The 18895-nt window shown below is 40.4% G+C and overlaps 3 protein-coding genes across 7 annotated transcripts in view; 1 reads left to right on the forward strand and 2 right to left on the reverse strand.

Annotated features, from left to right (window-relative positions):
- Positions 1 to 381: 381 nt before the first annotated feature.
- On the reverse strand, positions 382 to 7856 carry DNAAF10 (dynein axonemal assembly factor 10). 3 transcript variants are annotated; one of them, XM_042036664.1, is made up of 8 exons: positions 7628 to 7856; positions 6614 to 6714; positions 5423 to 5553; positions 4860 to 4961; positions 3313 to 3428; positions 2836 to 2970; positions 1996 to 2093; positions 382 to 1273 (listed from the first exon to the last, which is right to left on the reverse strand). In XM_042036664.1, the coding sequence occupies exons 1-8, from the start codon at positions 7817 to 7819 to the stop codon at positions 1066 to 1068; spliced, it is 1083 nt and encodes a 360-aa protein (XP_041892598.1). In that variant the 5' UTR covers positions 7820 to 7856; the 3' UTR covers positions 382 to 1065. The 3 variants fall into 3 exon arrangements, with proteins under 3 accessions (XP_041892598.1, XP_041892599.1, XP_041892600.1); XM_042036665.1 differs by lacking the exons at positions 5423 to 5553; positions 6614 to 6714 and having other exon boundaries at positions 7628 to 7819; XM_042036666.1 differs by lacking the exons at positions 5423 to 5553; positions 7628 to 7856 and having other exon boundaries at positions 6614 to 6710.
- A 15-nt stretch (positions 7857 to 7871) lies between these two features.
- On the forward strand, positions 7872 to 13493 carry PNO1 (partner of NOB1 homolog). The gene is made up of 7 exons (XM_042036671.1): positions 7872 to 8082; positions 8168 to 8317; positions 9898 to 9981; positions 11515 to 11575; positions 12055 to 12172; positions 12691 to 12761; positions 13214 to 13493. Exons 1-7 carry the CDS (start codon positions 7909 to 7911, stop codon positions 13279 to 13281), a joined length of 726 nt encoding a protein of 241 aa, XP_041892605.1. The 5' UTR covers positions 7872 to 7908; the 3' UTR covers positions 13282 to 13493.
- Positions 13494 to 14938: 1445 nt separating this feature from the next.
- PPP3R1 (protein phosphatase 3 regulatory subunit B, alpha) overlaps positions 14939 to 18895 on the reverse strand; it is a 39120-nt gene continuing 35163 nt past the window's right edge. For all 3 annotated transcript variants that reach the window (XM_042036675.1, XM_042036673.1, XM_042036674.1), the window contains 2 exons: positions 18510 to 18694; positions 14939 to 17102 (listed from right to left, as the gene is read on the reverse strand). In XM_042036675.1, the coding sequence (XP_041892609.1) occupies positions 17055 to 17102; positions 18510 to 18694 (233 nt within the window). In that variant the 3' untranslated portion in view covers positions 14939 to 17054. The remainder of the gene's footprint in view (positions 17103 to 18509; positions 18695 to 18895) is intronic.

Consider the following 18895-nt stretch of genomic DNA (forward strand, 5'->3'; position numbering starts at 1 on the left):
CATATACTAAATATTACACTTGAAAGCAAACCATCAAGTCTTAGGGAAGACAGCTGAATCTCATAAATCTTTGTCACCCACAAAATATTTAGCCTACATTGCCTGTGTTTTCATCCCTGCTGGCCCTTGCTAAACCTGAGATACAAGAACCTAAGCTTGTAGACAAGCTAGAGGAGAGTATCAGTGACCTACTAAAACCAAGGACTTCTACAGACACGCTGCATTTATGGTCTACTATAATGTTCCTCCTGCCCACCCTCTGCTACACAAGCATGAAGGATTTCTTCATTCCACAAAGTTTAGGGTTTAATAGCCTGTGAGGCTTTTTTATACATTACTTCTCTAAATCTCCGGATATTTGAATAATATACTTTGTTCATATTAAGAAAACACTACATATAATTTTATTTGTAGAATATCAAGTTGAAAACAGATATAAAAACAACTGAACATATAAACTTTACAGGAAACCCAACTAAAACAATAAAACAGTGCATTTTGCTCGATAGTTTAATTTCAGTATGATCTTCAATAAAAACCTTACTCCAATAAACCTGAATATTTCAGCCTTTGTTATCATTTCTCTACTGCATTAAAGAATCCTAAGTCACTTTAACAACCATTCTAATTAATACATCCCATAACACAGCAAGTTGCTGCAGTAATTCCCATTGCATGAATGCACATGAACAGTGCTATATATAAGAAAGCCAAACCATTTAAAAAGTGTGACGAGATTTACACTATGAATAAACTGAACACAAACCCAAGTGAACTCTGAAATTACAGAGCTGCGCTAACAAAAAGGCACATTTTACTTTAAGTGTGAATTCACATTTCTAGAAGGTTAAATTTTGTGCCCAGGCAACTTCAAGTCATCACAGAACAATCAGCCAAACAACTCTAACTGCACATATCTGAACTTTCAATAGAAAGATCTGGCTTCTATTTCTTTAATCCAGTTTTATTAAGGAAGAAATTAAATTAGAAACAGAAGGGCTCCCCCTCCCATATTTACAGACTGCAAACTATACGGCTTTCTCATCAGAAATTGTAGTTTTCTTGTCAAATTTTGTTAAGCTTCGTAACTATCAGCACCCTCACAGTTTGGTCAAAGGCCCCACAGACACACAGTCCCTTTTTGTCAGGGCTCCAGTCCAGGCTAGAGATGGGCTGTGTTGACAGTGTCACATTCTGCAAGAGACTAACAGACCCTGCCACCCCCATCTCAGATCCTTCCGAATCCTTCTTCAAGCGCTGGGCTGGGTACTCACTGCCAATGAGAAAAGTAAACCAAAAACAAATACTTAGAAATTTATTGATACAAACACATCATCATCCTCTTTATGTGCTGCTCTATAGATAAGGCAAATAAATGTCTTAAAAGTAATGAATAATCATATCCAGCTATATCTACACTGCATCCTTTAGTAGGTATTTCATGAAAGAAAAAAGGAGGTACGAAATTTTAAATCCTGACACCTCTGCCCTTCATTTTTTAACCGGTTGGCTTTTGCCACAAGCAGAAAAACTTCATCACAACTATGCTTCTGAAGCTTAAGGCACCAGCTTCATTGCATTTAGAACAATTAAAGTATTTTTCCATGTAATGTAAGAAGATGTAGACATAAGACTCATTAAAAGCCAAGGCTTTCCATTTTCTTCTCAGATGGAACTGCTACCATATGAGAATTTTAAGAAACCAGTTTTTTTCCGTTTATCACCTTGTTAACCAGGGATATAATTAGATCTTCCTTATGTTAAGACAACAAGGACAAGATTCACCTGTGGTGTGACATTCTCTTAGGGATTAATTCAAGATTCCAGATCAAGGACTGACACTGAAATCACCTTTCTACTGCATTTGTAAGCAATAATTTTAACCAGATATTCTGAGGGTGGAAGCAGGACCCCACTCATCATCTTCAGAAAGATTCTTTCTTAAAACATTAAATGGTTGATTTCTTACTCCTGGCTGGAGAAGTGATCACTTACTATTTCCACAGATGAAGGCTCCCAGATCCTCCACTTGTCATAAATATATCTCTGTTCTGTGGCAGGTGCCGAACCTGCCAAATGGTAGATTTTTGTGCCTAATAAAAAGAAATCAGCATTATACAGAAGTCATTTGGGGATGAACCTCATAGGAAAGGACACAGAATCTTAAAACACAGATCACTTGTACGAAAAGAGCCCAGCCTTCTCATGGTGGATGGTTAATTCACTGTATTGTATCTCTTAAAATCATTACTGGAAGGGAATATACTACAAACACAGTGCAAACACAACAAATAGTCAACAAGTCAAACCTCATCCAGGGCACAGCAAGATCATACAGCAACAGAAATCAGTTAGGGAAAAACCCCAACACATGTCCTGTGACTTAATGCATATCTGTCTGCAAATGTCCACAAGGAAAAGCTTAAACGCACTAAATGACCAACAAATGCTATTTTCACATTTTATTACAAAATTATTTATAAATAAATAAAATTTATTATTTTATTCAGTAAAAAAAGTCTTTGATTCAGAGTAAAGTACCTCCAATACCTTATCTGCTTTGAATGATAGTATGGAAAATACTAAGAGATACTAAGTTGAAACTCAGCCTTTTCTAAAAAACGGCAGTCCTAAAGAACTTCACCACAAAAGTGTCTTTTCTTGAATTATCACCAGATTTTGTTCACTAAACAAAAAAACAAAACAAAACCAAAAGAAAAGTTTTATAAAGTAACCTGGGCATTTCTTACCTATTTGTACTACACCTGTAGTAATTTGACAGCATGAATTTAGGAGGTTTGTCTCTTGTTAAGAAATTCTCAGTCCCCCCCATACCTTCTCTGAAACAGAAGCAAAACCTTTGGTTGGATGCTGAGTTCTCATATCAAAAACATGGAATTTTCCCTCAAGCGATGTGGCCACCAGCTTATTCATATTTATATCTTTTCTGTCAAACTCCACACTGCAAACCTGGAAATAGAAAAAGGTAAATTCAGTCTTGTAATTTAGCAACTGTTAAAACAATGGGTGTTTTGTGATTTGTAAATATGTATTAATCATTGGCTATTTCCACAATGACATCATCACCAAATTGGAAATAAACAAGTTCATCTGAAAACATAAATCCACTGAAAAATACCCATCCTGTCCTGATCAAGAGTGTGAGGGGTACAACTTGCTGAACTTAAAAAAAATTATTCCTTGGTACAATCTCAGCAGAAATGTCTTCTGGGTAAGTTTCACACAGAGTCCTTTTAATTTTTCCATCCTACAAAGGAGCTGGGATTAAAAATACTTTTATGGTTTTCTTACCCCATTCTTAATGTTGGTCTCCCATCGTAGTGACATGGTCTTTAAGTCAAACAGTTTAATGTCCCCATTGTCATAACCAGCACATACGACACGTTCCTCTTGATTGTATGCATTGCCTGGACACAGAGAGAGAATTAATCAGAAAAATAAAACCTCTTTAAGTCTGTAAATTTCAGAAGTCCCAGGCCTGCAGTTTCAACTTACATTTATACAACAACAAAAAGTTACTGTTGGGATACTAAGATTTGGTGAACCAGATGGTTTTCAAACCTGAAGGGTCTAGAAAAATCTTGTGTAGGACACAAGCAGCTTGTTCTTTCCAAAGAAAAATGCAGATCTCACATCAAGCATGGCTGTTTTCTTTAATTAGCTCTTAAGCTTCAAGGGTCTTCTCTTAAATTAAAACCTTAATGCTTGGTAGTTGAAACTACACTATAACACTGATGTGTTCCCTGTACATGACAACATTTACACTCCTTCAGGACCACACAGCTGGATATACTGTTTTTACATTCCCACGCACAAAAATAAAGCTTACACAGCTTATCTGTGAAACCACAGAATCATCAAATCATTTAGGTTGGAAAAGACCTTCAAGATGATCGAGTCCAACTACAAATGGTGACCAAAAGTGATCAGAGATTGAAACATAAATTTAGAAGAAACATAAAGATTTTAGTTATAGGCTAGCTGTGTTGAGATTAGGAAAGCACTTGGGCCCAGTGAGAATTAATTAAAATAGTTAGGAGAGCTGGACCTGAAATGGGTTTTAAGATATTAGTAACTGATTGCCAACTAACTGATGATCTGTCATTTGCATGTTTGCTTAGCTGTGCTTAGAACGAGGAATAGAAACTTTGATAAGTTGGTGTAGGGAACAAGGACAATTACCAATTTCCTCCCTTGGTGGGAACCCATTCAAAAGTCACGCAAGAGGAAACTTAGAGGTCACTAAAGTAATTAGGATTGTTAAAGTTCAAAAAGGCAAAAAGGTCAAAATGAGGAAGATGAGTTACTTCATCTTTCTTGGGACCACTGACCCAATTCAAGACCACCGACTCCATTCAGGACACACACTATGCATGCTTTATGACATTTAAGCTCATTTCCATATGAAGCGGAGAATGGGAGGTGTTAATGTTACGAATATGCATTTGTATTTTGGATATTCATAATATGTGGAAATAAAAAGTCTCGTGTTTGCTTGGATTGGGGCCCTGAGTCTTAGGGAGCTATCCCACGCAGCGCCTGGCGCCAAATAAAACATACACTTTCTAACTCTAAACTGTTAGAGAGTTTTTGTCCGTCTCAGTTGGATATCGATATTAGGTCGATATTCGTATTTTGGTAAATCAAGATTGAGTCCAAAACCTGTCTTATTTTGAAGAAAAAAAAAACCACACATAAATTTAACAGTGTAGAAAAGCAAAACCTGCTAATTATGCATCCATACAAAACAAAGTATTCCATAACATCCTGAAATACATTGATAATCATCAAAGCACAATCATATTAGATGGAGGAATGGTCATAATCTGATCAATTACCAAATGCCACAGTCCAGCAGTCTCTTTTGCTCTCCCCCTGTACAGGTTCCATATTAGCCACAGGAGTGTCATTCTGCCTAGGGTCCCACACCTTCACAGTTCCTGGGAAAGAAAGACAATAGATTTTGTGTTAGGAACACGCTGTCATATTTTGTTCATCTTCCCAGAAAAACCCTTTGCTTTTCATTCTAACCATTCAAAAGACAGGAGCAACTCTTTCAATTCTAGAAAGCCTCACTCTGTTTTGTGGATATAAGAACCACAAAAGCAAACAGAAATAGAGTAAAAGCATTTGTCAATGATGTATTTTCTCTAGCTGATATTTTGCATTTATTCTGCTTTGTATTCCTTCTGTCTCATGCCCAGTGACAAACAGTACCTTTTGCTTATCTGTGGCTTCTAGAAGAATTAGAGAAAATCGGTCCCAAGCAAGGTTCAAAAGACAGTGTACAAAGAACTAGTTGCAACAGCTTGTAACTAGTTCGGATGGCAGACTGTGCCCTGCCATCAAGAGCTTGCAGGCTCAGAGGAACTGGAAAGACTTGCAGAGTTCACTAACTCACCATCTCGACTGCCAGTCACAATTTCTGGTGCACCTTCCCCAATTCCTAAGCCACCTACACCATCTATACTGTTTATGATTTCCTTATGACCTTTCACAGAATACACTGGTATTTCAGGAGCTTCTAAATTCCTAGGCAAGAAAACAAAAGAACAGAAAACATGGCATTTTTCCTTGACACTCAGGATTTGTATAAAAATGAAAGGAAACTTGAGCACAAATCATAAAAGCTCAGATTAACGGTGAGAACAAATATGGATGTCACCACTAAGAACCATGAGTCTTTGTTGGATTCCTTCTTTGGCTACTGCTTTGGACTGTTCTGAAAGGTTTTGCTCTGTTCTGGCCCTCCCTGTTTGTAAAGGCAGTTGTGGGATTCACCACAGCAACAGCTCAGACCCAGTTTTTATGCTGGGCTCAAAAATTAATCACACCACAGATCAAAATACTCCAATTAGCTTTACTTTCAGTAAGTCTATAATTATTATAAAATAACTTGATTCATTGATCCCCACCTAGCTCTGACTACTGCTCTTTAACTTCAGGTGAATATTGTATTCAGCCATGAGTTTCATGGTTCTTTCCCACTGATTCCCATTCTTCAAGAATCCTTCAGAATTTTATTTTACATTTCAACTAGCAACTGTTCCATCTCATTCTTGCTATTCCAACAAGAACCTGTAGTTCCTTGACACAGGTTCCTTGATATAATAACAATGATAATAAACAGTCCCCTTTTGACACTACTACTTTATTTGATAATCAATTTACCTAGAAATTAATTACTCAAATAATTCAGGGACCTAAAGGAAACATTTGAAACTTCAAGATGAAAAATATGTATTTAATCTAGACATGAAATTTAGGTTGAACACAACCTCTTGTTTGTACTCATGCATCCATTCAAAAGCTTATTTTCAGAGGACAACTTCACAGAACTTTTAACAGTTTTTTGTAGCTGCACACAGAAGATGAGAGTGAAGCAGCACTGAATTAAACACTGTGCAGAAATTTTGTGTTGTTTCTACAAAACAGGCATGGTCCAAATACAGTAGCCAGCAAAGCTTGCACTGGGTCTCAACCACAGGCAGCATGGAGAGCATCTCATGTAAAAGCCACATACAGAAGCCTCTGTTCAGACAGACACGCACAACATTAGGTGAAAAAGCTCCCAGAGAATATCTGTGCTTACCATATGTTAAGGTTTCCATCAAAATCTCCCGTAGCTAAATATCTTTGCTGCAGAGATGTAGCACCAAAAGTTCCACATTTTATAGGTTTGGGCTTTTCGATCTTTTAAATAAAGGAAATGTCTGTGTCAGCACATGGAAAAGGCAAAAACACCCACAGACCACGCAGTTCTTAGGAGTGTACAGGAGCAGGTGTCAGCAAAACACACGTGGGATATTTGGTGCAAAATACTATCAAAATGCTATCAAAAGCAAGCTACGCTTTGAATTTAGTCCTTGTGCATAGAAAAGCAGAGGGTCCAGTTTACTGGTCTTAAAGGTTTGTAGCCTAGTGGGGCCTTATGAACCTGAGGAACTGCTGCGCCTCAGAACAAGCAAACACTCAAAGGTCAGTCTGAGAGAAAAAACCAACCAAACAAAAAAGCAAATAACCAACCAACCAAAAAAAAAACCCCAAACAAACAAATGAAAAAACACCCAAAAAAGCCAAACACAGGCAGAAACCAGAAACCCATAACGCAACCCACGAACAACGCAGGAAACACGGCAGTAAACAACCACAGAATCACAGACTCAATTAGGTTGAAAAAGACCTCCGAGATCATTGAGTCCAAGCTATGACCAGACACCACCACGTCAAGCAGACCATGGCACTGAGAGCCACATCCAGTCTTTCCTTAAACATCTACAGGGACGGCGACTCCACCACATCCCTGGGCAGCCCATTCCAATGTCTAATAAACCCTTTTGTGAGGAAATTCTTCCTAATGTCGAATCTAAACCTCCCCTGGTGTAGCTTAAGTCTGTGCAGCTTAAGTCTTGCCTGGGAAAAGAGACAGACTCCTACCTGGCTACAACCTTTCAGGGAGTTGTGGAAAGCGATAAGGTCACCAGTTATCATAAACCGACAGGGTATCACTGAATCAGCACATTTAACATGCAAATCAGCCCCTGTTTTTTATCCCCGGGTTCTGGACAAGCGTCCTGGCAGCCGTTCCCGAGGGGACCGCGCTCACCTCTCGCAGCAGCTCCAGACGGGCTCCGTGCAGCTCGTACAGCTGGACGAGGCCGGTACCGCGGGCGGCGCTGCCCAGGCACAGCAGGCGGGCGCTCCGGGGCACCCACTTGCAATCGAACACGGTGTAGCTCAGCGCCTGCTGGACGTGCGACACCACCTGCGGCCGCTCCGGACCCGCCGCCACCGACATCCCGCCCCGCTCCGGCCCCGGCGGATGCGGAGGAAGCGCTCGCCAGCCCCTTCCGGCGGCAGCGGCACCACGTGTGTTCCGCGGCGGACATGGAGACCGAGGCGGCAGCAGACGGCGGCTTCACCAGCGTCGCGTCCCGGCGGAGCCGGAGGAAGCGGCGGGCGGGCGGCGAGGAGCCGGCGGCGGGAGCTGCCATGGACACGACGGAGCCGCGGCCCAGCAAGCGGCCGGCGTTCCCGCCCCTGACCGCCGAGGCGCTCGGGGTACGCGGGGCGCCGGGGAAATGCCGCTCCCCCGGTTCTCCGCCGTCCCCCGCCTCACGGCCTGCCTGTCTCTCGCTCCCGGCAGGTTGGGAAAGGCGAGCTGAGGAAGATCCCTGTGCCGGCCAACAGGTACACGCCGCTTAAGGAGAACTGGATGAAGATATTCACGCCCATCGTGGAGCATCTGCAGCTTCAAATCAGGTTCAACTTGAAAACGAGAAATGTTGAGATCAAGGTAAGGGGAGCAACTCCTATTGCCTTCCCCGTTAACTGGAAGAGAAGGTTGTGTGCAGACCTTATAGCACCTTCCAGTATCTGAAGGGGCCTCCAAGGAAGCCGGAGAGGGGCTCTTTGTCAGGAACTGTAGAGGCAGGATAAGGAGTAATGTATACAACGTGAAAGAGAAGTTTCGTTTGGATGTTAGGAAGAATTTTTTACTGTGAGAGTGGTGAGACACTGGTTGCCCAGGGATGCCCCAACCCTGGTAGTGTTCAAAGCCGAGCTGGATAAGGCCTTGAGCAGCCTGGTTTAGTGAGAGGTGTTCCTGCCCGTGGCAGGGGGGTTGGGACTAGATGATCTTACAGTCCACTCCACTCCAACCCCTTACCATTCTATGATTCTGCCTCCTGAAAAGCAGGGCCTTCTCATGGGTGTTCTTGGTCCACAGATTAAAAACTAGAGAAGTCATAAATCTTATATAATGCTTGGAAAAATGGAAACTGTGTGGTGTAATCTAGCAATTATTGCTTAGAACAAGTAGTTACTGCAAGTAAAACCCAAAAATACAAATCTGTTCCAGAAGGAGCCAGCAGAAGCTGGGGCGGTGTTCAATTTTTGTAGGAAAAAATTATGTACTGTAGCATTAAGGAAGAATTTTTATCCATGTCTTAGATATGATTTTGTAATTCAGTATTTTCCAGCTATTTAAGGCTACCACAAACTTACCTGACAGAGAACAGTATCTTTTAAGGGGGCACTGAATCTTCCAGTGTCATTCTTTGTGGCAGATGATAAGGGCTCATAGTTTAATAGCATGTGATTTTTCTTCAGTGGGTTGCACTGGAATACCTTAGGGCACAGACACCAGTATAAACCTGTAAATCTTGTAGATGCTCATTCTTTATCCTTATTCCTCCTGAGGAATGTTCACACTAGGAGTTTTTAAGAGCATATCCAAAGTTTTGACATAAAACTTACTGTATTAGCAACGTTGACATGAAATCTTCCAATGTAATAGTGAAAATACAGACAACAACAGGAATTCTGCTTCCTAACCATGAAATGTTATCACAAGTTTGATGGCAGGAACTGGAGGAAAGGTGATAGAATTATCCCTTATTTACACTTCCTAAAAATAACTTCAGGGGAAAGGTAGGGAGGAGCAGAAACTCCTGCAGTTTCACTCAATAACTGTGCAGGAGAAAACCCTGGGATTTTAAAACCACTTTTTGATATGAAATGATGTCTGGTGAAAAGCAAGGTAGTTTTTTTCTTCATCAAGCTGATTTCATTTTGCCCATATCCATCATGAATCTAAAACTTTGAAATGAGTTTCATTCACCTGTTAAGGTATCTATCTGTCATTAGAATAACTCTCCTGCCATCATCATCCTTCTCTTTTTTCTGCTTTTTGCTGTTGCAGTTTAGTTTGTGTTGGTTTTGGGTTTTCTCCACCAAAAGGGTTTTCCTCAGTCAGTGGTGGTGTGGATTTTCAGCAGCTTCTTTCTTCTCTCCCCTCCAAGCAAAGGCTGATCTTCAAGTCCTGCTCCTAACTTGCCTGGTCTTAATTTGCAAACATAACTTCTTGTCTTGCAGACTTGTCAAGAGACAAAGGATCTCAGTGCTCTGACGAAAGCAGCTGATTTTGTGAAAGCCTTTATACTTGGGTTTCAAGTAGAGGTGAGTCTCCCAACAACCAGATGGTGAGATTGCTCCAGTTTGCTGACCTGTCCCTGACCTTTCTGCAAATTACAGTAAGAAATAAATAAAGAAAAATCCTGAGGTGGTTTTCTAGAAATTAATGTTTGAAATTGTGACTGGAGTAGACATCCAATTTCTTAAGATAATGCTGGATAAAAAAGCACATAATTAAAATTATGAAACAGAGGACATAGGTTGTGTGAGACAAGCATAAAGCAATAATCTCTCTGTGAGGTACTCTGCACAGGTGGAGACTGTTCATTTTGCTTAAGCTCAAGCCAATAACCCCCAGTCTGTGCAAAACTCATGGAATCACAGAATTAACTAGGTTGGAAAAGACCTTTGAGATCAAGTCCAACCTATGACTTCATCAACTAAACCATGGTACTGAGTGCCACATCCAGTCCTTTTTTAAAAAAACACCTCCAGGGATGGTGACTCCACCGCCTCCCTGGGTAGCCCATTCCAGTGCCCTATCACTCTTTCTGTGAAGAACTTCTTCCTAATATCCAGCCTAAACTTTGCCTGGCGCAGCTTAAGACTTCGTCCTCTTATCCTGTCACTGGTTGCCTGGGAGAAGAGACTGACCCCCACCTGGCTACGCCCTCCTTTCAGCCAGTTGTAGTGAGTGATAAGATCTCCCCTGAGCCTCCTTTTCTTCAGGCTGAGCCCCTCCACTCTCATAGGACTTTTGTTCCAGACCCTTCATCAGCCTTGTTGCCCTTCTCTGGATGCATTTGAGCATCTGAAAGTCTTTCTTAAATTGGGGTTCCCAAAACAGTACTGGACACAGTATTCAAGGTGTGGCTAACCAGTGCCAAGTACAGAAGAATGACTTCCCCAGTCCTGCTGGCCACACTGTTCCTGATGCAGGCCAGAATGCCATTGGCTTTCTTGGCCAAGTGGGCACACTGCTAGTTCGTGTTCAGTCAGCTGTCGACCAGCACCCTCAGATCCTTTCTGTTTGGCCTCTGTCCAGCCATTCTGTCCCCAGCCTGTAGAGCTGCAGGGGGTTGTTGCAGCCAAAGTGGAGGACCCAGCAACTGGACTTACTAAACCTCCTATCATTGGATTTGATCCATCTATTGAGCCTGTCCCAGTCCCTCTGCAGAGCCCTCCTACCCTCCAGCAAATCAACACTTGCACCCAGCTTGGTGTCATCCACAAATTTGCTAAAGGTGGACTCAATCCCCTCATCCAGATCATCAGTAGATACTAAGTAGGACTGGGCCTATTGGAGAAAACAAACCCACTTTTTGCAGTGTTGTAGGGGCTGCTCCTTGCTCTAGACATGTACTGGATTCACTAGCACTGGGGAGGCAGGGCTGAATGCAGGGGCATCCAAGCTGTGTAGGGTTTTCTAGATGGAAATACTTACACTGCTGCTGAAAAATGTGGATTTAACTTCAGCTATTATTTGATAGGTTATATGTATAAAGAGAACAGCAGCTTTCAACTGTGTGGTACTGGAACAAAATAACTTTGCTGATAACACATCTCCTGCTCTTTTAGGATGCTCTTGCTCTCATCAGATTAGACGATCTTTTTCTAGAGTCATTTGAAGTTACAGATGGTGAGTATTTTCTGCTGCAGCATTCAAGAAGTCACATGTGCATCCTGCAAGTATGGGGTTTTTCTTCTTTCCCCCTGCTCCACTTGTATCACTTGCCCTCAAGGATCAGGAAAGCCAGAAACATCTAATTTTATGTAGTACTGGCACTCCTTGTAGTCCCCTGTAGAGCAGGATCTAAACCTGATCTACTTTATTTCTACCAGTGTTAACTTTGTGCACTTTGACTCCACCAACATGAAGTGCAGTGCCTTCCTCTGCAGTTCTGAAGGAGACTTTCGGATGCCAGAAGCCCTAGGTCAGCACTGGATGCAGTGTGCACTACTAGTTAAAAAAAGCTGAAATCCAGACAGGTCTGTGTTGACCAGTGAAGTTGCTTTCGAAATACTTGGCTTGAGTTGTTTCCAGCAACTTGACCAAGGGAAGCACTAACGGGGATACACATCACTGCTGTTACCCTGGACATGCTATTCTCATTTCAGTCAAACCTTTGAAAGGAGATCACCTGTCAAGAGCAATAGGGAGAATAGCAGGGAAAGGCGGAAAAACCAAATTCACCATAGAAAATGTAACCAGGACACGCATCGTTCTTGCTGACGCGTAAGTACAGACTGACTTCCTCCTAGGCAAAGCACAACCCCTCAGCTAATCCATGCCCTCTGCCAGGAACAAAGATAACTTGAATTTTATGAAACTGTTGTAGAGTAGTAGTAAGAAGAAATATTTAGGAGAATATTTTAGTGAACACAAGTTATTTGACCTTCTGTTATGAGAATGACAGTGTCACCAGCACACGTAGAATTCAGTCATTCCCCATAGCATAAGAATTCTTCTTATGAAGAATCGGAAGTTGAACTCACCAATCCATCAATATTTTCCTCCTGAAGCTGCTACACTGTTAAATTTGCAAATGGTAACATCTATTTTAAAAGGATTTAGAAGAGCACAGGTCTTACATTGTAGGTTTTGTGGGTTTCGGTTGGGTTTTGTTTACAAGTGTAGAAAAGAAACTAGTACACCTATATGAAATTCCACATTCATCTCTAACCTCCAACTCTCTATTAACTGTAATCTCCTAAATTGCTTTCCGTTAACTACTGCTACTTTGCTTTTTACAGAAAAGTTCATATTTTGGGATCTTTTCAGAACATTAAAATGGCACGAACAGCAATTTGCAATCTAATTTTAGGTAAGTCCTTTTATCTAATCTTAACTACATACAGATCTTGCAGTTTGAGAAACTGCTTTGTGGCTCTCACCATCTTCCCTGGCCTGTCCACACCTACATTTGGAGCAAGTAGCTTGCTAGCAGTTGGCTTGTTGCTCTTAAGGTAAAAATTTAGAGAAGCACAGAATCCAGGACTTGCTTTCTGGCTCCGAAACTCGCCACATTGCAGAAAGATGTTCTGCTTTTTTATTTAGTTACAGCATTCCCTAAGGGGTCTTGAAAGCCAAGAGGGCAATCCACTCTGAAAGCAGAAGTTCAACTCTGCACTTGCAGTAAGACAGGGTGACTGACCTTGACTATCCTTCTCATCCTTTGGCTCAGTCCTCCACTTTTAACATAGGTTTGAGTGCAGCACATCCGTTTTTGTGACAGATTATCTCATTTGCTGACTGGATTTGTGCCTTCTTCTGCAGGAAGTCCTCCATCCAAAGTTTATGGCAATATTAGGGCAGTGGCCAGCAGAGCAGCTGAGAGGTTCTGAGCTGCACCACCAAGGACTAGGGCTGGAAGTCCAGGTTCCTGGACACACAAGAAGCCCAGAGCTACAGAAGCCATCAGTTTTCTGGTAGATCTGGAAGCCCAGAAGAAAACCAGGACTGTTTCTGCAGTCTGACTGCCTTTGGACATGTGGTCTGATCTGAACATACCTAATGTTTCTGTCTAGTCATTAAAAGGTATTTTAAATTGCGTCTATATCAAAAGTACATGATTTTACTTGAACAGTCTCAAGCAAAAACCTGCTTCGTTACGGATTTTCTGAACATCAGACTTAAGAGGCTGCTTCTTCAGAAAGCCTTGGTGTTTAATGTTTTGAGTCTGAAGGAACTGGCAGAGCTAAGCATTTGTAACCACACATCATGGTTTAGTATCTTCCTGAAGAAAGGAGGATTCAACTGGAATAGAGAGTTCAATAGCAGGTTGTCCACTGAGTCTCTGCTGCTGCTGGAACAATGCATCACATGAAAAAAGGAAGCTGAAGAGGTAAATAACGTATTTGCACTGAATCCTGAATCTGCACATGTATAGATTCCTTAATTCCTAAAAATGATCTGTAAGGACAGCCTAGCAAAGCCAAGAGCCACCAGATTAAGTACTTTCCAGTGTACCAGAGTACACTTTCCAGTGTAAGGACCTGTGTGTCCTCCTTAAAACGCTACATAAGTAGCATAATGCAACAAAAGTAGGGGGAGAAATTGCAAAGACCAGTTCCCAGTATGATTTAAAAATGGGCCCTCCTAAACCTGCCAGCCAACCTTCTGTGAAGTGTCTTGCAAAATAATTCAGTTCAGGCTTGGGAACGAAAAGAAAAATTGAAATGAGATTATCAAACACATGGAAATTGAGTAAGCATTTAGGTCAGTGTCCAAGTTTCCAGAGCAGTACTTCACAGTATGGGATTATCACTGCAGCCAAATTGATTGAAGCCTTCAGTTGTCAACAGATTTTAAGACTTGCTGAGTTACCTAAACACACATTGTTTAGCAGTGTGAGCTATCCAGGGGTCAGCATGCCCATTCTGAGCAGCTCCAGGTGCACACACCTGATCACTTATGTTTTCTGTTCATTGGCTGCTTATGTAATTTATTTCAATTAGCTTGAAAGATACGGGAGAGTGAGGCAAGAGCACACAAAATTAATGTTTATCCGAAATCAGGTGCATACCAACACTGACCCAAAGCAGCAGAAGGGAGAGGGCAGCACCCAGAAGGTCCAAACACCTGCACCCCCAAAGAGCACAGCGCAGAGCTGCTGTGAAGGGCATACCTGCGGCACGGAGGGCTGGTGTCATCAGCACAAGCCTCAGACCTTTTCCTGAGAAAGGAACTGCCTTTCATTCTCCACCTACATTAATGTTAAGGTGTGTTGGTTTGTTTTTTAAACCACTTTCCACAGGGATTTCAAACAAAGTATGTTATCTACTTTGAACATTTGGCAAAGAGAACCAGATGTGCCTTTGAAGGACCTCAACATGTCTTGAAACACTGAAATAAATTCCGAAGTTTTCAGCAGACTGCACCCTGTAGTTTTTCAGTACATCTTAATAATCAAGGAGTGGACAAAGAAATATGAACAAGTTTTCTTCAGAGCAAGGTGCAGAGCTACTTTAAGGTGAACAGGAAAGGTACTGAGCACCCCAGTCAAGGTTCAAATATTTTATTTTGTATTCATACAGTATGAAGATTCTTATAGTTCCCACAACATATGATGTAGCATGCAGAGGAGAAACTAAACATTCAACATAAATCATTTTTCCCCACACAAACTAAAAAAAAAAAAAACCTCATCCCTCCCCTTCCAGTCCCCCTAAGGAAATAACATTAGCACTAATTTCTATAATGCCAGCCGAGATATGCACAAGCAAGAAAAACTGAAAGCATTTGCTAAAATGTTTGTAACAAATACTTATGTACAAAAAATTCACAAAAGACTAATTCCCCCTTGAAGCAGAGCACATGGCAGTTGACACTGGAACAGATGCAACCACTGGCTGGGATTATAAACCACGTACTGATCCAGAGGAAGAAAAAAGTTACATGTAGTGGAGATTTTTGTTTTGAACATTAACATTTACCAAAGTTTGGCAACATTATCTTTTTAATTATGCAAATTATGTAAACAAGAGGAACATTTCAAATTGATCTACATGCAAAACTTCATGTCATGCAAGGACACTAAGCACCTGGATTTCTCTCTCACAGACAGAGCCCATGATGTGCAGCACTCAGTTGAAGGAACAGCTATGGCAGACAGGTGCTCAATTGAAGAGGTTCAGACAACCTGCACTTTCCACTGCTCATTATAAAACAATTTTTTTTAAATAGAAAAACTACTATACAGGAAAGATGTACTGTCCTAAAAAATCTAGCAAATGTTTTTCTTCCAGCCAATAGTACCACTGCAGAAAAGGGAAGGGATGATATAAAGTTGTAAAACATGGCTCGCTACTTTTATATCACACAAATATATCAAGTTACCTTCCATTACAAATTATGATATGGACAAATCTAGAAAAGAAAAAAAAATTCTCCAGGAAAAGAACTGGAGAACCACAAGAGGTATAAATTTAGATAGTGTGAAGTTTTCCTCCTCTATGGCATAGGTTAACAAGATTTCCCCCCTGTATGAATCATATATACATATATATATAAAATATTACCAGTTATTTAGCTACCTGTAGTATTTTTTAAATGCAGGGGGGAAAACTATCATGGTTGAAACAACAGAATTTAAGTGGCAAGAACATTTTATAATCTTAAGTACTGTATAAAATAAGTAGATGGGAATTCTGCACAGTTATGTTGATCCTAATTTCATTAAGCTAAGCACAAGAGAAAATCATGAATGCGTCTACCACCTTAAGCAGCTGTATCTAAACTGAACCCAGAACAGCAGAGTTGTCTTGGCTTCAGGACAGCTGTAAATGCTCCCAGTTCCTGGGTGACAGAATCTAACAGCCATCAAAGCATTCCGCAGTCACTATATGCACAGGAGGACTAGTTCTTGGCAGTAGCATTAAACTATATTCTCATATCAAGTAGAACTGTACTAAGTTATTTAGCAAAGAGACACAGTCCCTGGTAATATATTAACAGGTATAAATAAATTTAGTCTCCCGTGTTACAAAAAAAAAGTAATTAAGGTGATTTAATAAGAAGCAATGCTTTGTCAGCCATTCAATATATAGAAACATCTGAACAGTCACAGGAAAGGAAAAGAGTTGACCTAAGACCCAGTTAAAATTTTACATTCTTCTACTATATATATAAAACTGTGTGAAATAAAAGTAAGGATGTATATCCATATATTGAACTGTTAATATTCTGCTTGGCACTTTGTACTCTAGTTTTGTTTCTGAATCAAGTATATTAAATTAAAGCCCACCTAGCTACTACATATAGAAAGCTACATATATATCTATATATAAATACACACACACATATATATAGATAGATATTTCCTTGTTATAAAAGATGAAGAAAAATAAATTAAAAAGCCAACCCCTTCCCTTTCTCCGCCACACTGATATGCTCTTTCCATATTTGCTGTCCTTCAGACTTTAAAGTGCTACACTGAGTTATTGAGAGAATAAAAGTTCAATAACACTTAGTTGGCTTCATGAGGCTCATGTTGGAAAATGTGGCTTCACAGAGAAAAATACTTCCATTTAAATACACAGAGAGCATTGCTGGACGTCTGGAGCAGATCTTCAGAGATGGAGAAGAAAGCAAAAGTGTTGGGTGGTGCCCTACAGAGTCACACATCTACGACCATCTTTTTGTGGATATCTAGGCCTCCTACAACCTGGGAGAAAAATAAGGTTCAGAAAGATGAGAACTGAAAGTTAGCAAGGTACAAAGAACACATTCAATAGATGCATCGAGGTCAACCATAAAATAAAGGCAGTACCTTCCCTCCAAACTGATTTACGTTTTACAAGTACTGTGAGAGATAAAATTAATTATGTACAAACCAAGGTAGTTCAATATTAGTACAATTACACACTCAAGGGCCTGAAAACCAGTGCAAATAACACAATTTTGGCATTCCTCTCCATCTCTTATTATGGCCTTGCAGTATATTTGTGCACGTTAAATAAAATGGTGACTTCGAAACCACCCTGTAAAACTGTGAACCTTCCCAGGAGAAGGAAAGGGCCTTAGGAACAGCAGCAGGATTTCATACAGAACTGCACACACCCAGAAAAGAATTACCAGTGTTCACAGGTGTGTGATCCATGCAGAACAGAAGGCAAAGGAAAGCTGCCATGTACAGAGGAGCGTTTGATAATGCAGGAACAAAATTCAATGGCCAAATGGTATTTGCCAAAGACAACAAATGAAAAAGCATTTTTGTAGATGCACAGGACAAGGTTCAGAGAGGGTAAAATGCAAGAAAAAGGGTAAAAGGTTTTAGAACTGGAAAGTGTCCTGTCAGGAGGTCAACAAAAACTTAAGAAATTAAAAGAAAGGAAAAGGAAAATCCATCAGTAGCACATGACAGGAAACCTGGGCAGAAGCCCAAGGACAAAAGAAGATGCAACATCACATTTGATGGATGGCAAAGATGACAGCCCAGTGCAAGAAATAAACAAGTAATGCACTAAATCCAGGCATTTGCAGGCTGTAGCTCTGACTCCTTTGCAGATGAAGTTTTTTTTACATGATGTCACAAAAATAATTAAACTTAAAAAAAAAAAAAATCCCCGAAATGCAAACAATAGAACCTTTTCACTTTAGTAGTTGGCGGGATGGCAGATTTCCACCACCCACCCTCCCCCCCGCCTTCTTTTTTTTAGAATTCACATATTTTTTTGAGTATGAACAAGTTATGTTTGAACTGAACTTGTAAATTCAAAGATTAGGGAAAATAAAGCAATGCCCAAACCATGCTATCAAGTGTATCTTCCTTAATATACTGTTTAAAAGTTGATGCGTAAACACTCATTATTTCAATTTTCAAAGTTTCAAGATTCAATGTGTCATTTACTTTTTTTGAGAAAAGAATTTAAAACTTGCTGTCAACTAATTAAATAAATATACCACATGGGTTGAAATCAACCCCTTCAAGCATTAAATGCTACATTTAAGCATTCTGTTCTAAGTTCTTAAAACGTGCCTTTTAACTGTTTACTCTTTTTCCAGAGCAGCACTTGAGAGGCTATTTTTTTCTCTCTGTAAATGACAAAAGTTTTCTTTAGAAGTTACTTACAGCACAGAATTCTTCAAAGGATATTCTTCCATCACCATCCTTATCTGCATTAATTATGGTTTTATCTACAATTTGCTGTAACTGAGTGTCTTTGAGATTGTTCCCAACCATCATCTTCAGCACCTGGAAGAGCTCTCCATTTGAGATATAACCATCTTTGTCCATATCATAAATGCGAAAAGCAACTGCAGAAGTAAAAAAAAAAAAAAAAAAAAAAAAATCAAAGATAAATAAACCAACCATTTAGTAGCAACTGTGGTTGGAAAAGAATATATACTCACTTTAGAAAATGTCTTAGCACCAGCAGTAAGAGAATTCTATAAGCACCAAAAAAGAAAGTCTTCCCCACCACAAGTAAGGCACCCAGGCAGCAAACAAATTACATC

The sequence above is a fragment of the Corvus kubaryi genome, unplaced genomic scaffold (assembly GCF_017639235.1).
Source record: "Corvus kubaryi isolate FWS band 111438036 unplaced genomic scaffold, C.kubaryi_AGA036_p1.0 37386, whole genome shotgun sequence".
NCBI classification, from domain to species: Eukaryota; Metazoa; Chordata; class Aves; order Passeriformes; family Corvidae; genus Corvus; species Corvus kubaryi.